Source organism: Diorhabda sublineata, chromosome 2, assembly GCF_026230105.1.
Source record: "Diorhabda sublineata isolate icDioSubl1.1 chromosome 2, icDioSubl1.1, whole genome shotgun sequence".
NCBI classification, from domain to species: domain Eukaryota; kingdom Metazoa; phylum Arthropoda; class Insecta; order Coleoptera; family Chrysomelidae; genus Diorhabda; species Diorhabda sublineata.
The window spans coordinates 21898529-21922200 of record NC_079475.1 but is presented as its reverse complement, the minus strand read 5'-3'; the positions used below and the strand labels follow the sequence as shown (position 1 = coordinate 21922200).

General features: G+C 30.1%; 2 protein-coding genes across 2 annotated transcripts in view; one reads left to right on the top strand and one right to left on the bottom strand.

Annotated features, from left to right (window-relative positions):
* Positions 1-12537, bottom strand: part of LOC130453315 (organic cation transporter protein) — a 48412-nt gene extending 35875 nt beyond the window's left edge. Inside the window, exon 1 of the mRNA XM_056792979.1 lies at positions 12272-12537. Coding sequence (XP_056648957.1) covers positions 12272-12323 — 52 coding nt within the window. The 5' untranslated portion in view covers positions 12324-12537. The remainder of the gene's footprint in view (positions 1-12271) is intronic.
* A 2158-nt stretch (positions 12538-14695) lies between these two features.
* Positions 14696-21256, top strand: LOC130453314 (E3 UFM1-protein ligase 1 homolog). Its single transcript, XM_056792978.1, has 5 exons — positions 14696-14941; positions 15251-15920; positions 16034-16706; positions 17953-18699; positions 20916-21256. Exons 1-5 carry the CDS (start codon positions 14868-14870, stop codon positions 21041-21043), a joined length of 2292 nt encoding a protein of 763 aa, XP_056648956.1. The 5' UTR covers positions 14696-14867; the 3' UTR covers positions 21044-21256.
* Positions 21257-23672: the final 2416 nt, after the last annotated feature.

Below are 23672 nucleotides of genomic sequence, written 5' to 3'. Positions count from 1 at the left end.
GTCGAGAAAAATAAGATATTTTATATTCGAAAACTTTGAGATCCTTGTGGAAACAGATGTGATCTATCAAACAATAGATTATTGAAATCATTATGCAATGTTTGTATACACATATGCTGAAATAAATAGTTGATTCGCTAAATGCTCAATTGTCGAAAATTGATTTACACATTTTGCGAATTTAACTATCCGGAGTTACTTAAATTCCGAATTTGAATGTATGTCAGCGCAATGGCCGATGTATTGTATGTGCTTGACATTTCTGCAAGTTTCAACTTGTTGCTTCAGTTACTTGTAGTAAAACGAAGAAAGTGACGTGCTGCAATTCTTTCTAAGTATCAGAATTCGTTTTTTTCTAATTATTTTATTATTTAAATTAATTATGACAATGAAAATACATCCAACAGCTACAATGTTTGACTTGAAAGTGAAAAAATTAAGAGATTGAAAGTTAAAGGGCAAAATGATATGATTGACAGATCTTAAGAAATGAGGTTGCCGAGTCTCCGGTTCCTATAAGGAGTGGTGAGATAATTTGCTTATGTATCTTGAGCATTTATTATTCATATTTTATTGATTTTGTGTCTTGATGAACGATCATCCGAATTCTATGAAAAATTTCAATGGATATCTGCAAGTTGAACAATAATTTCCCTTCGTCTTTATCCAAACAAAAGAATGAAGCAATTATACTGTTAAGATAATGAAAGGAAGTCTTTTTAAGAAGGTTAATAATAAAAAATTAGATGTCCAGACAGTATTAATCGAGAAAAATAGAACTGTTAATGCACATTATGTTAATATACAGTGAAAAAAATTCATTTGGTAACTGTTGGACAAAATTTGATCATAAAAATTCCTGAGGAAAACAGAGGAGGGTCAGTGACAAGTGTCGAAATTAAATCTTCTTGCTGCAATAAATAGATAATACATAAAACTGTGTCTGAAAAATAGATGTTATTCTTCTTGATAAATAGCATTTTTTAGGCTTAACACAGAGGTTCATATAAGATCTGCGATTTGGGATATGCATTCAGATGAGTATTCCAACAAAATAATGAAAAAACGTTGTTGGGAAGAGGTAACGGAAACTTTTGTTGGCGAGAATGCTACCCAGGAGGAAAAAAGAAATACCTATAGGTAATTTATTAGCCATTAAACCAAATGTGCATTTAACATGTCACTAGATTTTCCATATGAGCCAATATCAACAAATGTAAATAAATAATTGCTATCACACATTGCAAAAAGCACCATTGAAAAATACTGTTTATAATTAACGAACATAGAGCTGCTATTCGCCGGTTTTATCAATCTGATAAATTTTCCATCGATCGCTCCTATACAATATGGAAAATCTGCATTTTTCTTGAATCCTTCAGATATTTTGAGCACAATTAGACAACAGCACACGACGGTGATTTTTTAACTTTGTCAGTCGGCAATTGCGGAGACGCGCATGTGATTTGAGCCGCTTTTCCGCCGAGTCGGCAGCCGACTCGGCACAAAACGTCTGTTTTAAGCCTTAGACCAAAATATTTTAATGGATGTTTCTAAATTACACAACCGGCAAAATGCTAAAGTAGGAATGATTTTCTTTTAAAATAAATTTATCGAGCTCAATCGCAAACTTCGGATAGCTTGTTCGCGAAATATATAAACAGATTCCAAAATGGGATCTATTTTTGACAATTAATCATTTGGCTTTGATTATTTCGCGAACTGATTATTCATTTTTTGCGCAAATATAACATAAATTGTTAATAGAAATGTTGATTAAAAATATTTTTTATAGATTATAAACGATTGTTTATAATCTATGAAATTACACATAAAACCTTAATCTATCAATTCTACAGTTATGGACAAAAATAATTTACGGGAACGTTTTTCTTACGAAATAGAAGAAAGAAATAACTTTCATCTTATTTGATAAGATATTCAAATAGTTTCTATATCATATTTAATAGTATTTAAGTCTATTATAAAAAGTTGATATGAAATTATAGAACCGCTGATTTGTTATTAGACGCGTTGTTATCGCTATTTCTCAGTTTACTAATTTATTAAGTTTCTTCTTGACGTAATGTATGTTGTTATATGAGAAAAAAATAGTCTTAGATCGATAAATCGGTTGATATCGAAATATTAGCAAGTTTTGTTGGTTTATGAGCACATATACTAATATGTTTATTGCAGGAAGAGAGGTAGAACAGGGCGTCAAAACGTTGGTACTCTGCATCCATTCAAATTTATTAACAGAGTAACAAAGACAAAGCCACTAACTATACAACTGAATATTCAAACTTCTTGTAATAATATGGAATGGAACACGTTCGGTGATAAGAGAACTAATGATAGATGTGATTCATATTACGATACTAAACAGAAAATTTAAAGATTAACCATGTCTCATTTCGACAGATATGCCCTTTGCGTTCAAAGAATTCAATTTCCGATCCGCTTTATGAGAAATACAACTCTGCTCTCTTTTTCAACATTTCGTTTCGGCAACAAATCAATTCCCGTATAACACAAGGATGCTAGCGATTTTAATTAATGTGCCAGAGCATTCTTGTACTATTTATCGTCAACGAAATTCTGTGCAAGTCTCTTCTTTACTGAGCTTCCCAAAATCAGATAACCATCAGCTCCCTCGTCGAGAAAGTTTGACAGGTTTCACTGAACCGGTTCGGAGAGTCGGTATGACCTCATACTTTTATTGCTGTATCTCCGCATTGACATGAGTTACCCAAGATGAGCCATTAGTTACTTTACTCAAAAACTCCATGTTAGGAAAGAAATTTTAAGGTAGCACCAATTCTACCGGTTTGTGGATCTCCGTGAGTCTAATTTTCGCGTAACTGTTTCATAAAAAACTATCCGAAAAGTTTTCTGAAAGATGGGAAATTTTGAAATTATGGAGCAAACGACGTTTGATGACTAACAGTTATAGCAAGCAACTCCAGCTCTAGCAGAACATCAACATGTGGTAACCAGTTATATCAGAACAGAGAGATGAATCAAAAGAAGGTAGGAAAGATGGAGGACACTACCAGAAGATTCCAAGAGCTGAGGACCCACACCGATAAAGAGTTGATGAAGCTAACGGACTACAGAAGAGAAGACTACGAGCAGCAGTCAAGAAAAATAAAACATAAAGATTAGGGACTATCTATTGGAGGGTCTGCCACTCCGTGAAAATTAGCATGATATCCAGTAGGGATCGTTTTAGCAAGTAGATCCACTCTTTAAGGTAACTTTTAGTCATAATAACTCGGCTATGAATTCTCGGATGAATTTTGGAAGGTGATAGGAAGCTCTTCTTGGTATTCATCATTTTTTTAAAAGGTGCTACACATGTTACTGAAATCAAACTACGTTTATATAGTTTTTTTGAATGCAACAAGAAATTGCTTTTCAATGAAACAGAATACTAATTTTTTTATGAAATTCCGTCAAAAACGTCAAAAATTATTAACAATTATTATAGCACATCATCATATTAGACTCGATTGACGCCTCGTCTGATAATATAATGATCGTTATTATAATTCTTATAATCCTTTCAATCTATGTTATAACATAAATATCTATTATGGTTGGTTTAAATATCTGATTTGACATTTTTCAAAAGTAATAGATATTTATTAGTGGCTGAAATTACCCTTACAAAACAAACTAATATACCATGAGTCGATAAACTATTCAAAATCTGTATATATACAATGAAAGTTGAATGAGCCTTATAATGGTTTTATTAACCCTGCATTAGCTGCATACAGTATGTCCGTAAGTTCGATAATCTCTTGTAGCAAAAATTTTTTTGAAAAATCTAGAACTACAATACAATTTCATTATGCTAGGTGGTACCACGTCATTGATAGAGAGCAGGTTTTGATTCAGGTAGGATACCTTGTATTTAAAGAGATTTCAAAAAGTATTTGTTGAGAAAGGACCCAAGATCAGTAATAAAATTGTACTATGAAAAATCTAAAGGCAAGCAAAACAATTCTAAGGGCAGCAAACTACTTCGTTGATCTTCACATAAGTATTTTTAAATATCAATTCTGTTTACTGCGTCTGTGAATATTTTCCTATTTCGTTTTTAACGTATATTATTAATAATTTCGTTACTTTCATCAGATCTATAATTATTTTCTATAATAGAAGCTACAAATCATAACTTTCGCGATCATCTTCTGAGTAGTCTAAATTAATATCATTCATTTGCTCTAGTGAAATGTCTATTTGCATAGCAGATAGTTCCGGTTTTCAAAAAGGTGGCAAGTTCATTTATTATGTTCAAATATAACACTCGCTATAATAGTCATGCTACACGAACTCTGATAGACAATATTGGTCATTAATAAATAGCAATCGTTTTTCGATTTGCCTTAAATTTCTTGTGATGTGCTGATTCGTATAATCAGTACAACTTTCAATATACAAAGACGAAATCTTAATAAAGTTTTGATGTAGAGTAATCGTCAATAATTTGGTTTTCTTATGGCTGATCAAGACAAATCATGGGCTGCACATATTTGTTTCATAACCTATGTTGATAATGTGAATGATTGTAAGAATGGGTTCAATGATGTTTAGTGTACCCATGATTTGGACCGAACCAAAATATCACGTTTCAGATTTCTGTTTTACCGAAATAGAGGGTATCAATTCAAAAGAAAAACACACAATGAGTTACCTTCATTTATAGTCAACTAAGAGATCAGTACCTCATAGTAGTACTGCGTCCGTTATAATTCAAGATTCACAGCCCCTTGTTAATGACACATAAGCAGACAGAAATCTTAGGATATTGTTCAAAAGAATGGAATTTTCTATATCACGAAACTAAAATAAGCCATTTTCAAATTCTTTAGATCATTCTATTCTTAAGATAAAGACTTGGAGTATTGTATTAATACGAATAGGCGTGATGGAGATTATGAAATTCGAATTTAAACCCTCTAATTAGCGTTTGCTGATTGACGCTTCTAAAACTAGTTCAAGGACAGTTTTACTCCATAACAGAAATTTATTTTCTTCTGCACATCCGGCCCTACTAGTATGAGAGAAACTTATGAAAATATCAAATAATTAGTGAAAATAAGACAAGTATGTCAAAATCTGTAGTGATATCAAAGCTATCGCCCTATCACTTGGTCTTTAGCTGGGTTATAACAAACTTTGCTGTTTCATTTGTGAATGGGATAGTCGCGACGGAAGAAATAATTATTATAAAAAAGTATGCCCTAAGCGAACATCTTTGAACCTTGGAGAGAAAAATGAAAAAAAAAATTACCACTCGTAGAGCCGTCCAAAGTTCTTCCCTCCACCATTACATATTAAATTAAAATCATTAAAAAATTTAATTTGAATTGAAAATTTTGTTGTGAAATCCATGTAATACCAAGTTGGTTGATTTATTCAGTCCCTACTTAAGGGCCTTCTGTCTTAAGTTATTACGTAATTAGCTAATCTAGCAACATCTGAGAGTGACCAAATTAATATTAAAAATTGTTCGTGTTCAAATAGAATAGAATAACTTTTCCATCGCATGAAAACACAATGTAACTCACAAGCAATAAAGCAATACATATGATAGGGAGTAAATAAGATTATTTAGCGTGATTGCAAATTCGCACCGACCGAGTTGCGAGGCTTGGTTTTTTTTACGTACAAGTTCTGTTTGTGATGGCATTGTGTTTTCATGCGATGGCAAAGTCAATCTATTTTATTTAACCATAAAAGATTTTTAATATTAATGTGATAACTATAGGATGTTGTTAGATTAGCTAATTACGTAATAACTTAAAACATAAGGTTCCTTAAGTAGGGACCGAGCATATTAACCGACTTGGTATTACATGGATATCACAACTTTTTATGGTAGAAGAACTGAGTTGTGAGACTTAGTTATTTTTTATAAATTTTGTTTTAGACGGCATCTCATTTTTTTGCAGATAAACCTCCTTATTCTTCTTTCCAGTATCCTCTACTACTTACATACCAACAATTTTCTCAAAGCCCACTCTCAGTCTCATGAGCTTTTCTTATTTTTGTAGGTAGTCTTCCTCATTTTCTTTTCCAGTACTACTGCTTGAGCTTCGGATACACATTTTCACCAATGGGTTTTTCTTGGAGGTAAATGCTTCTCAGTCTATTGTATTCGCAAATTGAGGATTCCAAAGTCGATATTAATTGGATTAGACTTTGTAAATCTCGAAACTGCCATGTAAGCTTGATCGGATGTGAATACTGCAGAACCGATATACATCAGCGTATTATTCAGATTTAGGCCCCGACTTTTGTGTATAGTTACAGCATATTATGCTATACATATGGGAAACACTTCGAAAATATGTTCTTTATTAAATGTAATGTATATTTTTCTAATTATTTTTGTATTTTTACTTTTTCCACTATACAGATAGAACTAGTAACATTCATTTTATAGATCATATGGGATTACAAAGTTATTTATGCAGTTGGTGTATCTAGAAAGCTGGACTGAATAGATGTAATACTCTTCCTGTGACTGTAGGTACAGTATACCTGTATCTACCTGCAACAATTTTTAGTTTTTCCGTACTTTACTCACTAATTCTATTTAATATTAGAACCTTCTTTGTATATTAGAAGTACTTTAAGAGTTTTGATGATCGGTCAGTCAGTGAGTGACAAAATTTAGTATTTGGTTAATATTCACAATTCACTGCTTTTAGTTTGGCAAAAGTCGATAATTTTGGAAACAAAAAAAATAATAGTAGGATGAAACCCATTGCAAAAGAAGTATAATATAATAAAATTGAGAGGTAAAATAATTTACGGGCGAACTGTGGTCGGGAAAGGGAAAGGGGTGCGTTTTTAAGGGTAAAAAATGGTGTATCTCGATTTCTGGCACAGTTACAAATCCTGAAAAAAAGTGATTGCAACGTTGTAGATAATAAAAAGTTCTACAAATTTTGTATCGACACTTTTTTCAAACAACTGCAAAATTTATATAAAACATTCAAAAAACCAAATTTTTGGTTTTTTATTTACCTTTTACAAAACAATTTTTTGTTGCGAAATTTGGTGAAAGCTTACCTTTTTATATCCCAAACACACTGTAATTTATTTGGTTTGAAATATTTACTTTTTAACCTTATTTTGATTTAATATAAAAAATGCACCCTAGTTTCCAATAAAAAATTCTCCCATCAAAATATCAGCTTTTTCAAAAATTCTATCAGTTTTTTGTTCGTTGAAATCCCTGCTTCTTGATGCTGTAAAATAATATTACCATCACCGTGGTAAATTTTTTCAGAAAAGGCAAAAATAAAACAAAAAAAATGGCATCCGAAAATTTTGATTCGTACAAATCTTAGTTATTTATCAAAATTTTACATTAATTACACGAACAATGTGAGCTTCCATGTTAAGTTGATAAACATAAGTAATTAGGATCTAAAGTTTTAATAAAAAAAAAAAATTTCGGATGCCATAGCGATGGTAATATTTTTTACACCATCGGAAATTAGAGATTTGAACGAAAAAAAAACTCACCCACTTTTTGAAAAAAGCTGATGTTTTGACAGAAGAATCTACGATTTAAAATTAGGTTTCTTGTTCAACATCAGGTCAAAATAAGGCGACAAAATAAATATTTCAAATCAAATAAATTAGTTTGTTTGTGAAATGGAAAGGTAAGTTTTCGAAAAATTTCGTGAGAACAAAATGTTTTTTGTAAGAGATAAAAATAAAATACAAAAAAACCTTAAACTTTTTTCCATCGGATTTGTAGTTTTGCCGGAAATCGAGATAAATAAACCGTTTTTTTACCCTAAAAAACTTACCTCCTTCCCCTACACGACCACAGTTTGCCTATAAATTATTTTTCCTTTCATTTTTATTATATTCTTCTCCTATTCAAATAGGTTTTATCCTACTATTACTTTTTTCACTCTACTTCTACTCTTAGAAAAATGGAATTGAAGTAAATAGGCAAGCAAAAATTACAAATAAGATCTCAAAAATTAATTGCAAGCATATTTTAGCAAAAGTCTTAAAGTGTAACTCTCTCAATGTTATTGCTAGAAAATCGAATCTCACATATTAGTTAAGAAATAAAAATTATTATCTAAGAGTAAAATTGCAATTGAAATGCCACAACACAATATAATTGATTTCATTACATATAATATTTATAAAAACAAAACAAGCAGTGGAAGCATCTTCTCGTTTTTTTGGGGAGCATACGCCGAGTAGTGGGCATCTAAACTCTAAATTCGGGTCTGAATTTGTAATATTACACTTAATACTTTCTTGTACTTTACGAATACACTGTATATTGAGTAACCCATGTAGTTTTACAGATAATAAATATAGATATCATTGCTATGATTCTATTTTCAGAGCTATAGTACAATAAAGTTTCTAAATACCAAGAAATATAATGATACCGTTATTCTTTTCTGCAGTGGAATTTTCCATGGGTACATTAACAACACCTCGACAATATTTAAAATAAATAAGTGTAACAAAATCATTATTTGATGACCGAGTGGTCTAAAAATATAATATCAATGCAAACACATAGATTCTTGGTTAATCATCAAAAACAATTCCAATGTACAAAAAGATCAAGTGTCACTTATAGGTACCATTCACTCGTGCAAGCTTAGTACTATATCGAAACAATAGTTATGTACTACCTACCGACTGATTTTATCGGAATTCATGAGAATGTCACGCTGTTGCCAAATTCTGATGATATTCCTGTATCATGTGCAGCTCCAAAGATTAGCATGTTTACCCTAATTTGAAGTTTTACGTAATTCGAATCACAATAATTCTTATTCATAATTTATGAATATTTAGCATTAATTAAAGATCTTAAAAATTATTTAATGTATCAATTATATATATATATATATATATATATATATATATATATATATATATATATATATATATATCTTTAATTTCCTATTTTTTAGACCATTTGATATATTAATGCATCTAAATGTTCTTGATTTGAGGTCTCTCCTGTTTTAAAATTAGTTTTTTTTTGATAGTAAGAAAGATAAATTTTGACGTTTCGACTTTTCTTTAAGTCTTTATCAAAATATGATATTGATACTGAAAATTTGCTTTTTTTTAAAAACTATAAAAAAAACAAATTTTAAAACAGAAGAGACCTAAAATCAAAAACATTTAGATGCATTTATATTATATTGAGAGTAAGTAAGAGATTACTACTTGTTCGGGGTAGGTAGTGCGAAATGTATTTTGAGATACCAACATTCAAGATGTGACTTTGCGATGTTGACAAGTTTATTTACCTCTAAGTATATTTAACAATTTATATCATCAGAACTATCTCAAATTCACAATATGTTCTCCATTCTAATAAAGGTACTCTAAACGTTAAATCGATTTCTCTTCTCGATGATTCTTTATAAATTAATCGAAACGTGTTGCCTTCCCTCTGTAATACATACCAGCGATTTTAATAGATATTATAAACCAAATTTACCACTATTCTCAACTTGAAATAAATTTTTGGGTCCAAATTGTGCAAACGAGGACGTTAACCAATGTTCATTTTCTATTCATCCATCTGTATTTGTGTTCACCATTCAGAAAATCGACTAAGTCGTTAAAAAAAGGTGAGTAGCTACTCCATAATTTTATGTTATATTTATTTTTGATGTAATCTATGTTTCAAATTTTGTTTTTTTATTTAACTTCACTTAAAATACTATAGAGCACGAACTCTGAAACTCAAAACTCAAAAAAAAAAACAGAAAAACGTTGTCACTTGTGCCAATGACTCTTAAATTTCTTCAATATAAGTACAGCTTTAGATTTATGGCATATATGGCTTTTATGTACAATATACAAGACTATCAAAATCTTTTCATGTTTATTCTTGTTTATTTCAATTTAATTATTTTTCTATAATTCTATAACACCAGAAAAGAATATTAAAAATGTACTGGAAGGTAATACGGATATAGAAAGCTAACAATTAGCCCCAGTATAGAAAGTTATAGGGGCTTATAGGGGCATAGTAACCTTATACTTTTATCCCTGTCGCACTCTCGTTATCAGAGATAGAAAAAATCAACATATCAACGGGTACAAACATCAGTGGTTTACCTTTTCCTTCCGACAGGTGTTGTTAAGGTTTTTCGAAAGCTATGATCTGGGATAAGCTGATTGCGATGCTAATATAGAACGAAATTCCAAATTTCAAAAACCAACCTACTGAAACCTTTGATTTTCAACAATCTAGTTAAAAGTTAATTATTGCATGACATTAATTCATAACTTTAGTTTCTTGTTGATGAATTTAATTCAATGTGTAATAGATTCAAGGTATTTTAAAAATTGTTATTGAGCAGTTATCAGCGATTTACCAACCCCCACGTATTTTACAATAAAGTTCTATATCAATAAGCTATTTTTATATCGAAAAATAAAAAAAGAACAAAAATCGCAAGTCTCAGTAACCTGTTTTTAAAATTAATAAAAATAACCTAGAATGTTTAGAATTTCTAAAAAATAAAACAAAAACATAGCAACTCGTCAGCTGATCGCATTTAACAACTGAATAGAAGTATCATATCCATTTGGTATAATCCAAAAGACAGTAACGAATTTCTTTACGAACATTCAGATTATGATAGTGTTAACCAGATTACAGTTTCCAAAAAATCCAATCGTGTACTTGTCCTTAATTAGAATAACAAGAACTTTTACTTTTTTTATATGTTTGCAATAATAAAAAAGTATGGATGAAAAATAATAAATCTTAATTACGACAATACAATTTTTCGATGAATAACTCATCCATCATATTTTATCTATCACGCGATTTATATAAAATTAAGTTTATTAATATTTGATGTGAGGCAAAATATTTTTTCTATGCAAACAATTGCGTTAATAATTTATTGTATATTTGTTAATTTTCTAATAATTTATTAATGGTTAAAATGTCACAAGCACTAATTTTGATATACCTATGATTTATCCAGAAAATAATAAAGATTTTTTATCTTGTATCGCTTATTGAATAATAAATAGGTAGTTCATTATTTATATCTGTCACATATTCTGGATATTAAGTAGATAGAATGTAACGTAGAAAAAGAGTCGAGGTTAAAATTATTAGAGACATTTTTCCAATATCTCGTAAATCTATTGTTGATACGTAGTTTGTAATGAATATTTATTTAAAAGTCCCTTGAAAAATTAGGATCTGATTACAAGAAAATAACTTTGAGGTTTTGGGGTACTTTGCAATTTAATAATAAAGAATTGAAATAAAGGAGAAAGTTCCTAGTTGTTCTCCAAAAAGAAAAACAAAATTTGTCAATGTATTACGGGTCATTTTTTATCGAAATACCATTTCAAAATAGTACGTCAATTTTTGGCCTATTTTCCAACTATACATTCGTATTCGTATTCGTACTCAGCAACCCCAGAAATCTTAAGAGTACAACTTTCAAGAAACACTCAGTTGAGAATTACATGCGCCTCTAATACAGTCACGACAATAATTGAAATTATATTAGGAAAATCATTAAAACGACCACTGATTTGTGAGTTCCATAATTAATAAAAACGATTTTTCAATGCAGACTTATCTTTAACTCTCTTTTTACCCCATAATTTTAAACTATTAAAGGCAGAGGTGCGAGGATCGGTTTTAGTAATTAAAAATAACATGGACTAATAAAATATATTTTACTGAAATTTTTACTTTTTCCTAAAAATATAGAATTATTATTTTAGATTCATACTGTTCCTTGAATAAAGAATGTTTGGTTCACATTAATCAATAACATATTTTTTAAAGGAATATCAAAATAAGACCCTTAAGTATAGATTATGAATAATAATAATAATAGGTACCTCACTTCAGTTATAACATTTGAATATAAATCATATAGAAATAAACATAGAATTATAAATTTTGCTTGAATTTTTTAAGTTGCTTTTTTATAGGTACACACTTTTATATGTATAAACCTTTGCTTATAAGCTTTATATATATATTTGTATTCCTATAAAACACCAAAGTAAAAAACTTGGCATGCAGACGACTGTACATCAATACCACATGTTATAGTGTGTGTGGGTTTCGTCAACTACGATATTATTATCTTACCGCATGGGCACATGCGTCCCGAAAGCAAACAACGTAACTTATTTGGTTCAAACATGAATAATTGAAAAACTTATTTTTTAATCAATCAATTTTATGTAACTTTACCTAGTGTTCCCATAAGCGATTCCAAATCGTGAAGTTCGTTTCCTTTCTTCATCTTTTCGTTCCCTTTAAGGGTACACACTTAATATTTATTCTGAATACACTTGATTTTATTCTATTTTAGCCACCTTATACCTGCACTTTCTCGTTTAAAAATAATAAATCTCTTACCCGAACCGTCTCCACAACATTTAAAATTATAGTTTCCAGTTTCGTGAGTTTTGTTAGAGAAGCGACGTTGCCACTCATACTATACACATTTCTTTGATGTTTATTATAATTATATTAAAGCGTAAACTATTTACTTTTTGTATACAAATAATCGTCATTGAACAATTGGTATTCCATTTTTTGTTAGTTTTATTAATAATGACGTGAAGTAACAATGAATTTAAGTATAATAACTGTATTTAAAAATTAGGTGTATCTATTCAACGAAAAAAAATCAATTTTAGAGTTACGCACAATACTAATAATAGAATAAATTAATCTTGTATGGGCAATGATAGATTAGATAAAAATATCTATCTTTTATTACCAATGGTGAAATATTCCCTCTTCGAAACATATATAATTGAAGAATTTATTTTTAACCATAAAAAACTGAAGGAAATTAGTTACAATAAGTAGAAACTATGTAAATCATTATTCCAATATAGGGAAAGTTTGACAAATACATTCTTTTGTCATTTTTCATTTGAAGAGATTGCAAGAGAATTATCTATTTTGTACAGGGTTATACATTCTTAAATACCCACACCACAAGTAATCATCTGTATTGCATATATAGGAAAATGTGAACATGTTGTGTACAATTTATTAGCTTTATCAATAGGCATATTAGCAGACCCTGTAAAACAACTTTCAGTTTTATCAAGTTCGTCTAAAACGTCTTATTGCAACTACTGGTTAATCACTTTGTACAGACTAAAAAATTATAACTATTCTATATGTTTCTTAAATAATTAAGTTTTTTTCAAAATAATAACCAAGATAGTTATCTGGAGGACCATATAAATCAACTATTTACAAAAAATTAATAACAAACTTCTATTCGAAAAATTTCTTTATAAATTGATTATTATCCGTCTATAGGGTGTCCAAAAACTCCTAAACGCTATTTATCCACATTTAGCATTCAATAAGTACTATAAATATATTTTTGAAATAAGTAATTAATTTTAAAATTTGTAAACCGGTTTTTAGTAGCCACTATTGCCTCAACGCAAAAGTCCTATAAATATTTCTCTTTGTATGTACAATATTCATACCTAGATTTAATATCAAAGATAGAGTGAGTGAAATATGGGAGCCTGTTTAAGTGGTTTCGAACTACTGATAGAGAGAAAAAGAACATTGTTATACCCACATATGTAATACTTCTATATGGACGGTTCCTATAAGTGGAAGGTGTTTCGACTAAGGCCCATTTCGCACCAAGCCAGTCTAGTCCATTCGCATCCAGTCAAGTCGGACGCTTTTGAATTGGAAATATTAACTTACCATTAAAACAAAGATAATGTGTAAATCTGGTTTCATACTAAGTGCGTCCCGTCAAGTCCTGCTTAGTATGAAACCAGATTTACACATTCTCTTTGTTTTATAGTAAGTTAATATTTCCAAATCAAAAGCTTCCGACTTGACTTGTCGCGAATGGACTGGCTTAGTGCGAAATGGGCCCTAAGTGAAACAGTATATCGTTCTCTTTCTCCTCCAAGCGCTTCAGTTAGTTCTGCGCATCTTTTGCGCGCATGAAGCATGCGCAGTATAGATAAAGTGTCTAGAACGAGAGAGAAAATGAATATTGTCGGCACCGTAACGTAAAGACGTTTTTTCCCATACCAACTGTCCATATTAGAGTATTACATATATGGTTATACCACTCTCTATCTGTCCTTAGTCTATTTTGATTGAAACGCCAAGTCGAAGTTCCGAGCGGTAGGAACGGCAAAGGAATCAGAAGCGACTAGAAAGAGAAAGAGAGTGGAAAACTCATATATGTAATACTTCTATACGGACAGTTTGGAAGCTGTTCCGACTAAGGAAGACAGAATGATACGCTTTTTCTATCCTCCGAGGTTCCCGCTCGGTTCTGTGCTGTCTCAAGCATGCGTAACCGGAACGAGAAAGAAAATAGTATATTATCAGCACTTTAATAGTGGGATATTCTTTCTCATTTAAACTGTCCATATGGAAGTATTACATATATGGGAAAAATGATTTTATTTCTCTCTCTTCCAATACTAACTCTAAGAAAATATTAGGTTTATGTTTGTTTAGAACCGTTAATATTAAATTTTTCACATAGAACCTAAAAAGAAGGTTCATGTAATTTATTGAGATCAAGACAATAATCTCTTTAAATCCACTTTGAAATACGTTTTTTGTCATATGTCATACTGAAATTACTCTCTGAAAAAGAAATGCGAAATGACCTTCATAGAAAATTACCAATCTTGCACGTGTTGACGTTGCCATTACAACTGTCAGACTGGTGTGACGTTTTAGCATATTAAAAATATTTAGTGTCCATATGGTACAATAAATTTTGATCAAATTTTATTATTTATTGTAGCTAAAGTTTTTTTTTTAATTAAAAATGACAGATTGGGAAGAAGTTAAACGTCTAGCAGCTGATTTCCAAAAAGTTCAGCTGAGTTCTACTACACAAAAGTAAGTTTTTCAAATATTGTACGTTTTGTTTTCATTCTATTATTGCCATTAGAAACAAAATACAGTTAATAAGTTATATGTAACGTTCATAGAATCATTTTATGATGTATTTGTTTGAAACTTTGTCATTTTTTATTATGAAAGTTAACTGTCACTATTTGGTTTCCAATATTGAGTCCTTAATTATTATACAATCTGTACAGTATACATTGCATTAGTTTATATCATTTTTTAATTATTATTATTATTAGTTGCAAGTCTAAAAATTGGAGACAAAACTGTAGAATAATAATATATAATTTTTTATAGGTTATCTGAAAGAAACTGTATAGAAATAATATCAATGTTGATTGATCGGAAAATGCTAGATTTAATTTTTACTAGTGATGGTAAAGAATATCTAACTCCGTCCCAGTTATCGTCGGATATAAAAGGAGAATTGTATGATCATGGTGGTAGGATAAATTTGGTTGAATTAGCTAAAATTATAGGTGTTGATCTTGCACATATCAATGCTCAACTAAATGACGTTTTGAAAAATAATAAAGACATTCAGTCTGTATTAGGGCATTTGATAGATAGTTCCTATATTACAAGGATAGCTGGGGAAATTAATGAAAAGTTACTTCAACAGGGACAAATTAACATTGGTAATTTGACAATTCAATATGATCTACCTGCTGATTTTCTGCAGACTCAAGTAGTAGAGAAAAATTTAGGAAAAATCATCTATGGTAAACAAGATAAAAATGATCCAAAAGTCTTTTTCACGGAATCTTTCATTGCTAGGACCAAAGCTAAAATAAAGGGTGCTTTGGGTGGCTTAACAAGACCTACTCCCGTATCTTATATATTGAATCAAATTAATATTAGTGAGAAGCTGTTCTATTCACTATTTGATCAAACTTCAGCTTATGGAACTTTGACTGGTAGGATGGCTGGTTCCCAGTATATTCCTAATGTTTATGCTAGGTCCCAGGTAAGTTATTCATAAGAGTTCAATGACTCTTTGCTGTTATCCTTCAGCAATTATCTACTTTGAAACTAAACAATCACAAAATTTCAAAATATTGCAAAGGTTTTTTGTTTCAGAATGAATGGGTAAATCATTTTTACAAACAGAATCATTATCTTGAATTTGATGCTCTCTCACGGCTTGGAATAACTGATCAGAAAAGCTACATAAAAAAACAACTTTCTAACCAAGATTACCATGTTCTAAATTCATGCATCGTCTCAAAAAGTATTATAGAACGTGTAGAAGCTGATATAGATGAATGCATCTCTAGTAAAACATTTATTGATCTACAAAATAATATACCTTCAGTTTTCAATGAAAAAGATGAAGAGATGATTCTTGACTTAGTTTTAACTGGACAGAAAAAGACTCAGACATTGAGATTATTGAATTATGTTTTCAGTAAGGCATTTCTTGATAAACTGATGAAAGATTGTGGAAGTCTTATTCAAGACAAATGTAAGGTCGTCGTGGAATCTGGGAAATATCAACAATATCAAGTTAGTTTGCTGACGGTTTCTAATAAATCCCACAAAGTTGAAGAAGTTGAAGAAAAAGTTGATAAACGAGAAGAAAGAAGGAAGAAAGCGGCAGGTGGAAAAAGTGGAGGTGGTACTCAAGGTCGAGAGACTAAAACCAAATCAACAAAAAAGTCCGCAAGAGTTGTCCAGAGAAATTCTGAGAGTGATGATGGGATTGTACCTGAGAAGAAAATTTTAGAGATTGTTACCTTTGATGATATAAAAAGTGAGTTCAGTATGATGTTTTTTTATGTAAAAAGCCAGCTCAAGAAGGTAAACCCTATTACACTCAAATAGTTCTAGTGGTGCCTGTCATGTGGAGGTGCCTGTGGATATTGATCTTTAACTTCTTTATGTTGTAGTTTTCCAGAAAAACATGCCATGGTAGCCAATTCCACATGCATGCACTTCTCCAAAGAAAGAAGTCTCGATAAATTGATGTTCTGGGAGTCTGCAGGCGAACTTGATATTAATATGAGCAACGTCTGCCTATCGAGTAGCTCTTGCCAATACTGCTCTAGAGATATTGGACAGCTCGGAAGAGCATCTGTTGTGGTAGTATCGGTAAAACAGAGTCAGGTTGGGACCTTTATTCTATGCTCTAAGCTGTCCAAGTTTCTGGTCAACTATGGATCGCCTTTAAGTCAAATTGCTTCCTTCTGTATTTGAGCATCCTAAGTGTATGCTTGGAAGCCAAGCTCCAAAAGTGAGCAATACTCTAAAGTTAGGCAAATCTGGGCCTTGTAGAGGATTAGAAGCTATTGCAGAGTATGAAGCTTTTTGGTCTTAAAGAGGGCTCCAAGTTTTTGTGAGGCTGCTATGGCTAAATCAGCCACGTGACTATGCCAGGACATTTTGCCTCAACATCCACCAGGTGAATTTGCAGATTTGGTGATATTTTATGTCCAGACAGGACCAAATCCTGAGCCACAGGGCCAGCTTTCTTTCTAAAAACTGTAGCCTGGGTCTTTGCTGCATTAAATTTAATCAGATTGCTTCCACCCCACTCCAGGATGTTCTCAATATCTGTATTGATGGTGGTGGAGAAAGAGAGTAGGTGACACGAGGTATTACTAGCATTGACCTCAAACCTTTTTGAGGTATGTTCATTGATTGCGATCTGGATGGATCTGTCTTGGAGAAAGCTAGTAAGCCAGTCGATAAGTGAGGGCGACAAACCGTGCAATCTTAATTTGTTTAGAAGGTCTGTCAAAAGCGATTGCTCAGAATTTCCCATATTTCTCTATAGGCTAGGAGATCCCCAGTTGATCTATGTTTATGGAAGCTGTATTGATGGTCACTAATGATGTTAGGTTAAACAAGATATGTATATATTGACAATTATACAAAACTTTCTTCTCTTAAACGACCCAAAAATTATGTTTTAGGTTTAAATACCTATAATTGAAGCACTTTTTAGATATTTCTTATTGAAAAAAGTTCATTTGAACAATGTTTTAAATATTTTTTAGATGTTTTACAAATACCTTTGGAGGAAGAAGGCTTGGATGATGCAATTTCAGATGAAATAGTTCAATATCTACTTCCTAAATTAAATGAAGATGCCATTCAAATTGCAGCTAAACTCTTTGCTACAACAATAGCTGATCGTACTGCTTCTCGGCGTCAAACTCACAATGATATTCAAAATAAATTGAATGCTCAAATAATTGATGTAAGACTTTTCGACAAAGGTCTTAAATTACTACCAACAGATTTACAATCTCAATTAATAAAATATCTTTTAAAGACCATATGTACAGATGTTGTTACAGAAATTATGAACTATATATCAACTGAACAAAATATTAATACTACAACAGACAATTTTAATATTGATCAACGATTGAAATTTGTTAATGATCTACCAGCTGAATATAAAAATCCCCTTATTCTAGTCATAAAAACTTTGTCGGGACAAAGTATTGATGAATTTTTAACGACAATCGAAGATGCTTTGGCAGCCTGTAGCATGATCTTGAAAAAAGTTGATAAGAAAAAAGATCGTACTGTGGTATTGAACCATAAACACCAACTGTTGGAACAACTGGAAAAAGTTGATGATTTAGCACTCGTTTTACATTTAGCTGTTGTTATTATATTTACTTCTGCAACACAGACCATGTTACATTGTAGTGGCAGACACATTTCAGGGGTTATCGCTTTCTTAAAACAATATTTAATGGAAGAACAGATATTGGAGCTCACTTCATATCATGGTAAGTTGAATAGTACTTTCATGTATTATGAGTTTTTTACTAACCAAAGAAACCAGGTATCGATGAGTATTTTTTTCCTTATGTAAATCAATAATTGTTCTAATTTTTGTGAAGCACAGTTAAAACTTATTTAGGTTAATAATGAATTGAAAATCTTTGAGATACGTCAAATTCTGAAGGTGATCACACAAATAATGAAAAAGGAACTGGACTAAATCAAATATAAGAGGTAATAATCAAACTGAACACACTGTTTACACTACCACTACACCAACACTCACAATTACACTGTCTAAGGCACGTTTCAATAACTATCTTGGTTACCAAAAATTCATTTAGCAATAATCAAAGACAAAAAAGGAGCTTCCAGGACACAATAAAATGAAACTCCAAAAGTGACACTTTGAAACTTGACATTGACATAATACAACCACTATTGTAGGGAATACAGATGAAATAAAATCTTAAAAAGGAATATGAGCCCTTTTTTAATAGAACATATTTCTACCGCTCAATTTTATTTCTGAGTTCATTTGGGACAAGAGCATTCCATAATTTGAATGAATCAAGAGGTACCAAATATAACTTATTAGGAAGATTAAATTAAGCTCTTCAGTAACTTTCAATTAAATCCCAAAAATGCTCTCATGGATAGAAGTCAGAGCTGTTAGCGGATCATATCATTGCAGGAATATAAATCTTCAAGGTAATTTTGGAGGAAAGTTCATGTATTAATAAAGCAAAAGCATAAATAGGAAATATTCTATTAGAAAAGGTGCTAAGGGTACAACTTTTGGTTCGAATCTGTCAATAATTTATCTGACAGCATTAAAACAATCTCTTTCAGTGGTCACCATGGATACATAGACCTCAATATTAATGTCACCCCATAACATTATTGAGCGGTTGCAAACCTCGATTGCAAGCAGCATTACACAAACACAAACATTTTTATCGCTCTTCCATGTACTGGAAAATGTTGATCATTACACAAATTAGGCAAATTCTGGACTCATTTTACTGAAAACATACATTTGACCATTGGTTAGGTTAGGTCAGAACCAAATGATCTAAAAAAACTGTAGTAGTACTTTTCAATGTGCTGGGGTTAACAGAAGTCCATTTAGTGGTACTTTGGACTATATATTAGGTACAAATATTCGGGGTAACAAAAGTAGCCCCTCAAAGAAACAAAGTTGTTCATAAGAAATTTAAGTCAAAAATTTACAGTTTAGTTTTAGAACCTATAATAAAAAATGTACCAAACAAACACTACATTAAGACAGATAAATAGTAGTAAAAATGTTGAAGGCAGTTTAAAAGAACAATAAAATGGAATGTTAGAGGATGAAAATGATTTGAATAATAATTTCATGAATATATTCGCAAAATATGGAGAAATGTTTACTAAAATTCTTGTAATATGCAATCATATGAGTACATATCAAAAAATAATTAATTGAATCAAAAGTACAAATCAAGAAAGTCCTATGGTACCGGGCTTTGTCTGTAAACTGCACAAACCTTATAAAATTATCATTAAATTTTATATTGGGTTCATTTCTAACAAGGCTGCATAATTATAATATTTTTTGCGTGGAAATATATTACAAATAGTACACTTTGGTGTTTAATTTTGCCACAGCCCACTACAAAAGCTCATATTTTTATAGAATAATTACAAATGACTTGTTTTAAAAAGGAAATAATTTTCTTGGATAATTAAAAATTGAAGATAATGTAACTTAATGAGCTCCTGCATTTATGTGAAATGCGCTAGTGGTAGGTTGATTACCTTAATGTTTTACAACAACTCCTAAAAAATGAACAAAATCGTTCAATACTTGATAAAATGTGGTTTGAATTCTTCCAGTTCCGAGATATTTTTTTCAACATTAAAATAAAATTTAGAAAGATTTTAATTAAAATAAATAAAATTGACAGTTAAAAGAATTTGAAATCTAATAATAATTTTTCTATTGTTTGAATTACTGGGATTTTCCATAAAATTGTTTATACACTGTAGTAATAGTTGTTAAATTGTACAAAAATTGAATTTTCTGTGATATCACGAGGTTTTGGACTTTTACCCAAAATCAATATTTTTATCTTTATTTCCTTCTCGATGTCACCCCAAACAATACATGAGATAGTTCAAAAGATAATTTTCATGATTGTGTTAGGAAATTGAATTTATTTAATTTTTTCTATTCTAGATTTTGTTACACTTATGTTGAGCGGAGGTTCAGAAGCAGAAAGTGCAAAGGAAAAATTGAAGGAAAAAGTCCCTATGATAAAAAAATTAGCTAATGAATATAAAAAACCGGTGAATGAGAAATCATAAGAAAAAAAAAACAATTAATGGAGTTGAATACACCTATTTGGTAAAGTTACCAAGATTCAACTTGTCTGTGATACGCCAACAAAATTATGAAAAGCATTGATCAAACTGTGGTTTATTTTAATAAGGCTCGATTTCTAAAGAGGTGTATTATAGATAATTATTGTAACAATGTATATAAAAGAGAATTATACAATAAATACTTTTTAATCAAAATCTTTTTTCAATAACTACATATTAAGTAGGTATATTAAGCTCAAAATATTACCAACTTTACCCTATTTTTAAACTAGGAGGACCATTTTAGGAAACCTGATTCAGGTTATCCGAATCACACCACTAGAAATCATTAAAAAAGTTACTAGAGTTACATCTAGAAATATCCAGAAATTAAAAAAATATGTTTATTATTGTTTTTCCAAAAATGAAATTTCGAAACCTAAATTTATAATTGGCGCAGTCACAGTAGGGTTCGCGCGGTCTTGTAATTTTACGCTTTATGGCGATAAAAACTCGACTCGTGAATTCGCCCAATTTTTAAAATTCCACAGTAGCTGGACAGGGCCGGCCTAGGGAACTTGTTCGTAACATTGCCCCCTCCTTAGATGGAAATTGTTTCTGTAACTTATGGATAGCCGAGACTGGATGTTTAAATCGGCAACTGGACTCATTCCTACACTCTCCGGTTATATAGAAATAACAAATACCTGCGTATAAATTATATATAATAAAAGAAATATGTAATAAAAGAAATGAATAGTGATACAAAAGAGAATTAGAAACAATACCCGTACAATAACAGTATATAAGATTAGATGAATTAAAAATAAATGAAAATTATACTGAAATTGAAGTGAAAGAAAATGCAACGAAATTAAACAGAAAAATAATTGAAAGAAATAATGATCTAACAATAGAAGAAAAAGATATAAATAATATAGTAAAAATGGATAATAAAATATTAAGTATATAAGTAGTTCATAATTTTGATTATTCAACTAAAGAGAAAAGAAGAAAATAATATAAATAATTATCATTATAGTAATACAAATAAAACTAATTAGTAAAGTAAATTAATCAGAACAAAACAATTCAAATTATGAAAGAATTTATTGACCCTAAACAAATATACACATTATATTATAGAGAACCTTTAATTCCTGAACAATTTATTGCCACTGTACAAAAATAATATTTTAGAAATGCTGCGTTTAAATTTGATCATTGTAGAACTGTCATTAAAGATATAATGACTATTGAAGAACAAAAATAAAATTGGAGTATTATCATGAATATAAAAAAGGGCATAGAGGAATTAATAAATTTAAAAATTCATTAAGCGCAAAATATTATTGGTCGAAAATCTTAGAAGAATGTCCTATTTTGGAATAGAAATATTAGTATTATATCCGCTATCTTATGAACTTTTATGTTAGTGATGTGAACCTCCAAGAAACTATAATAGAACAAGTGACTAATAATGAGTGTTATTCAAATTTGCTTCAGACCGTTATTTACAAATAAGAAATCCATCAATTATCAGGATTCCATAAAGTTGTAAAATTCAAGTAGAAAATGAAATCTTTTCAACTAATACACAAAAAAGGAAAGTCAATAATTTTTAGAAAATTAGATTTTAAATTTTTGCATAGTAAAATATATAAATCACCAAATTTATGTAAAATAGATTTTGAAAAACTTTACGAAATTTATAAAATTTATAAAATACGGTTACTTTTGCCTAGACTGTGAAGAATTTCGATTAATGCACGAGCTTCAACCCATAGTTCCTTTGTTTTACCCATTCCTATTCGAACTCCTCAAAAAGATTCCCTGGTCCAAAATGTATAAATAACAGCACGTTCTTATGTCTTACAGAGCTACCTGGAAATTAACTACAATTATAAACATCGAAGAAATAATAAACAGTTGAAGAATAATAAACAAATTAGGTGGCACTATATATATATATATATATATATATATATATATATATATATATATATATATATATATATATATATATCAATATTTCGTTCGCTGGGGAATGGTTAACTACATGTACCAACCAAATAGGGACGCCCTTTTTTAATATTGAAATTAGTTTTTTTTAATAATTTTAGAAAGAAAGATAAAAACTTGTTCTTGATTTTAGATCTCTTTTGTTTTAAAATTAGTTTTTTTTTGATAGTTTTTAAAAGAAAGATAAATTTTGACGTTTCGACTTTTCTTTAAATCTTTATCAAAATATGATATTGACACTGACAATTTGCTTATTTATATTGATCTATAGATTATCTTCATCATGAGTATCAAAATAAGGATAAAATCAACTTAGAACTTTGTTCCATTAAGAAAAAATTAATTTTTTCTTTGGTTCCCACATCTCAAATATATAGCGGTAATCAATTAAATTTATTAGAATTTACAAAATAGAGCTATAAATTTTACTTACATATCAAACCTCAAAATATAACTAAAACCAAATAATTCATAAATAAAAATAGAAATCTGAAAATTTTTAAAGCAGATAAATCTAATAAAACTGTTATGATGAAATCAGAAGATTATAATAATAAAATGATGAAATTATTAAACGATAAGACAACTTATAAAAAAATTAAACAAGACC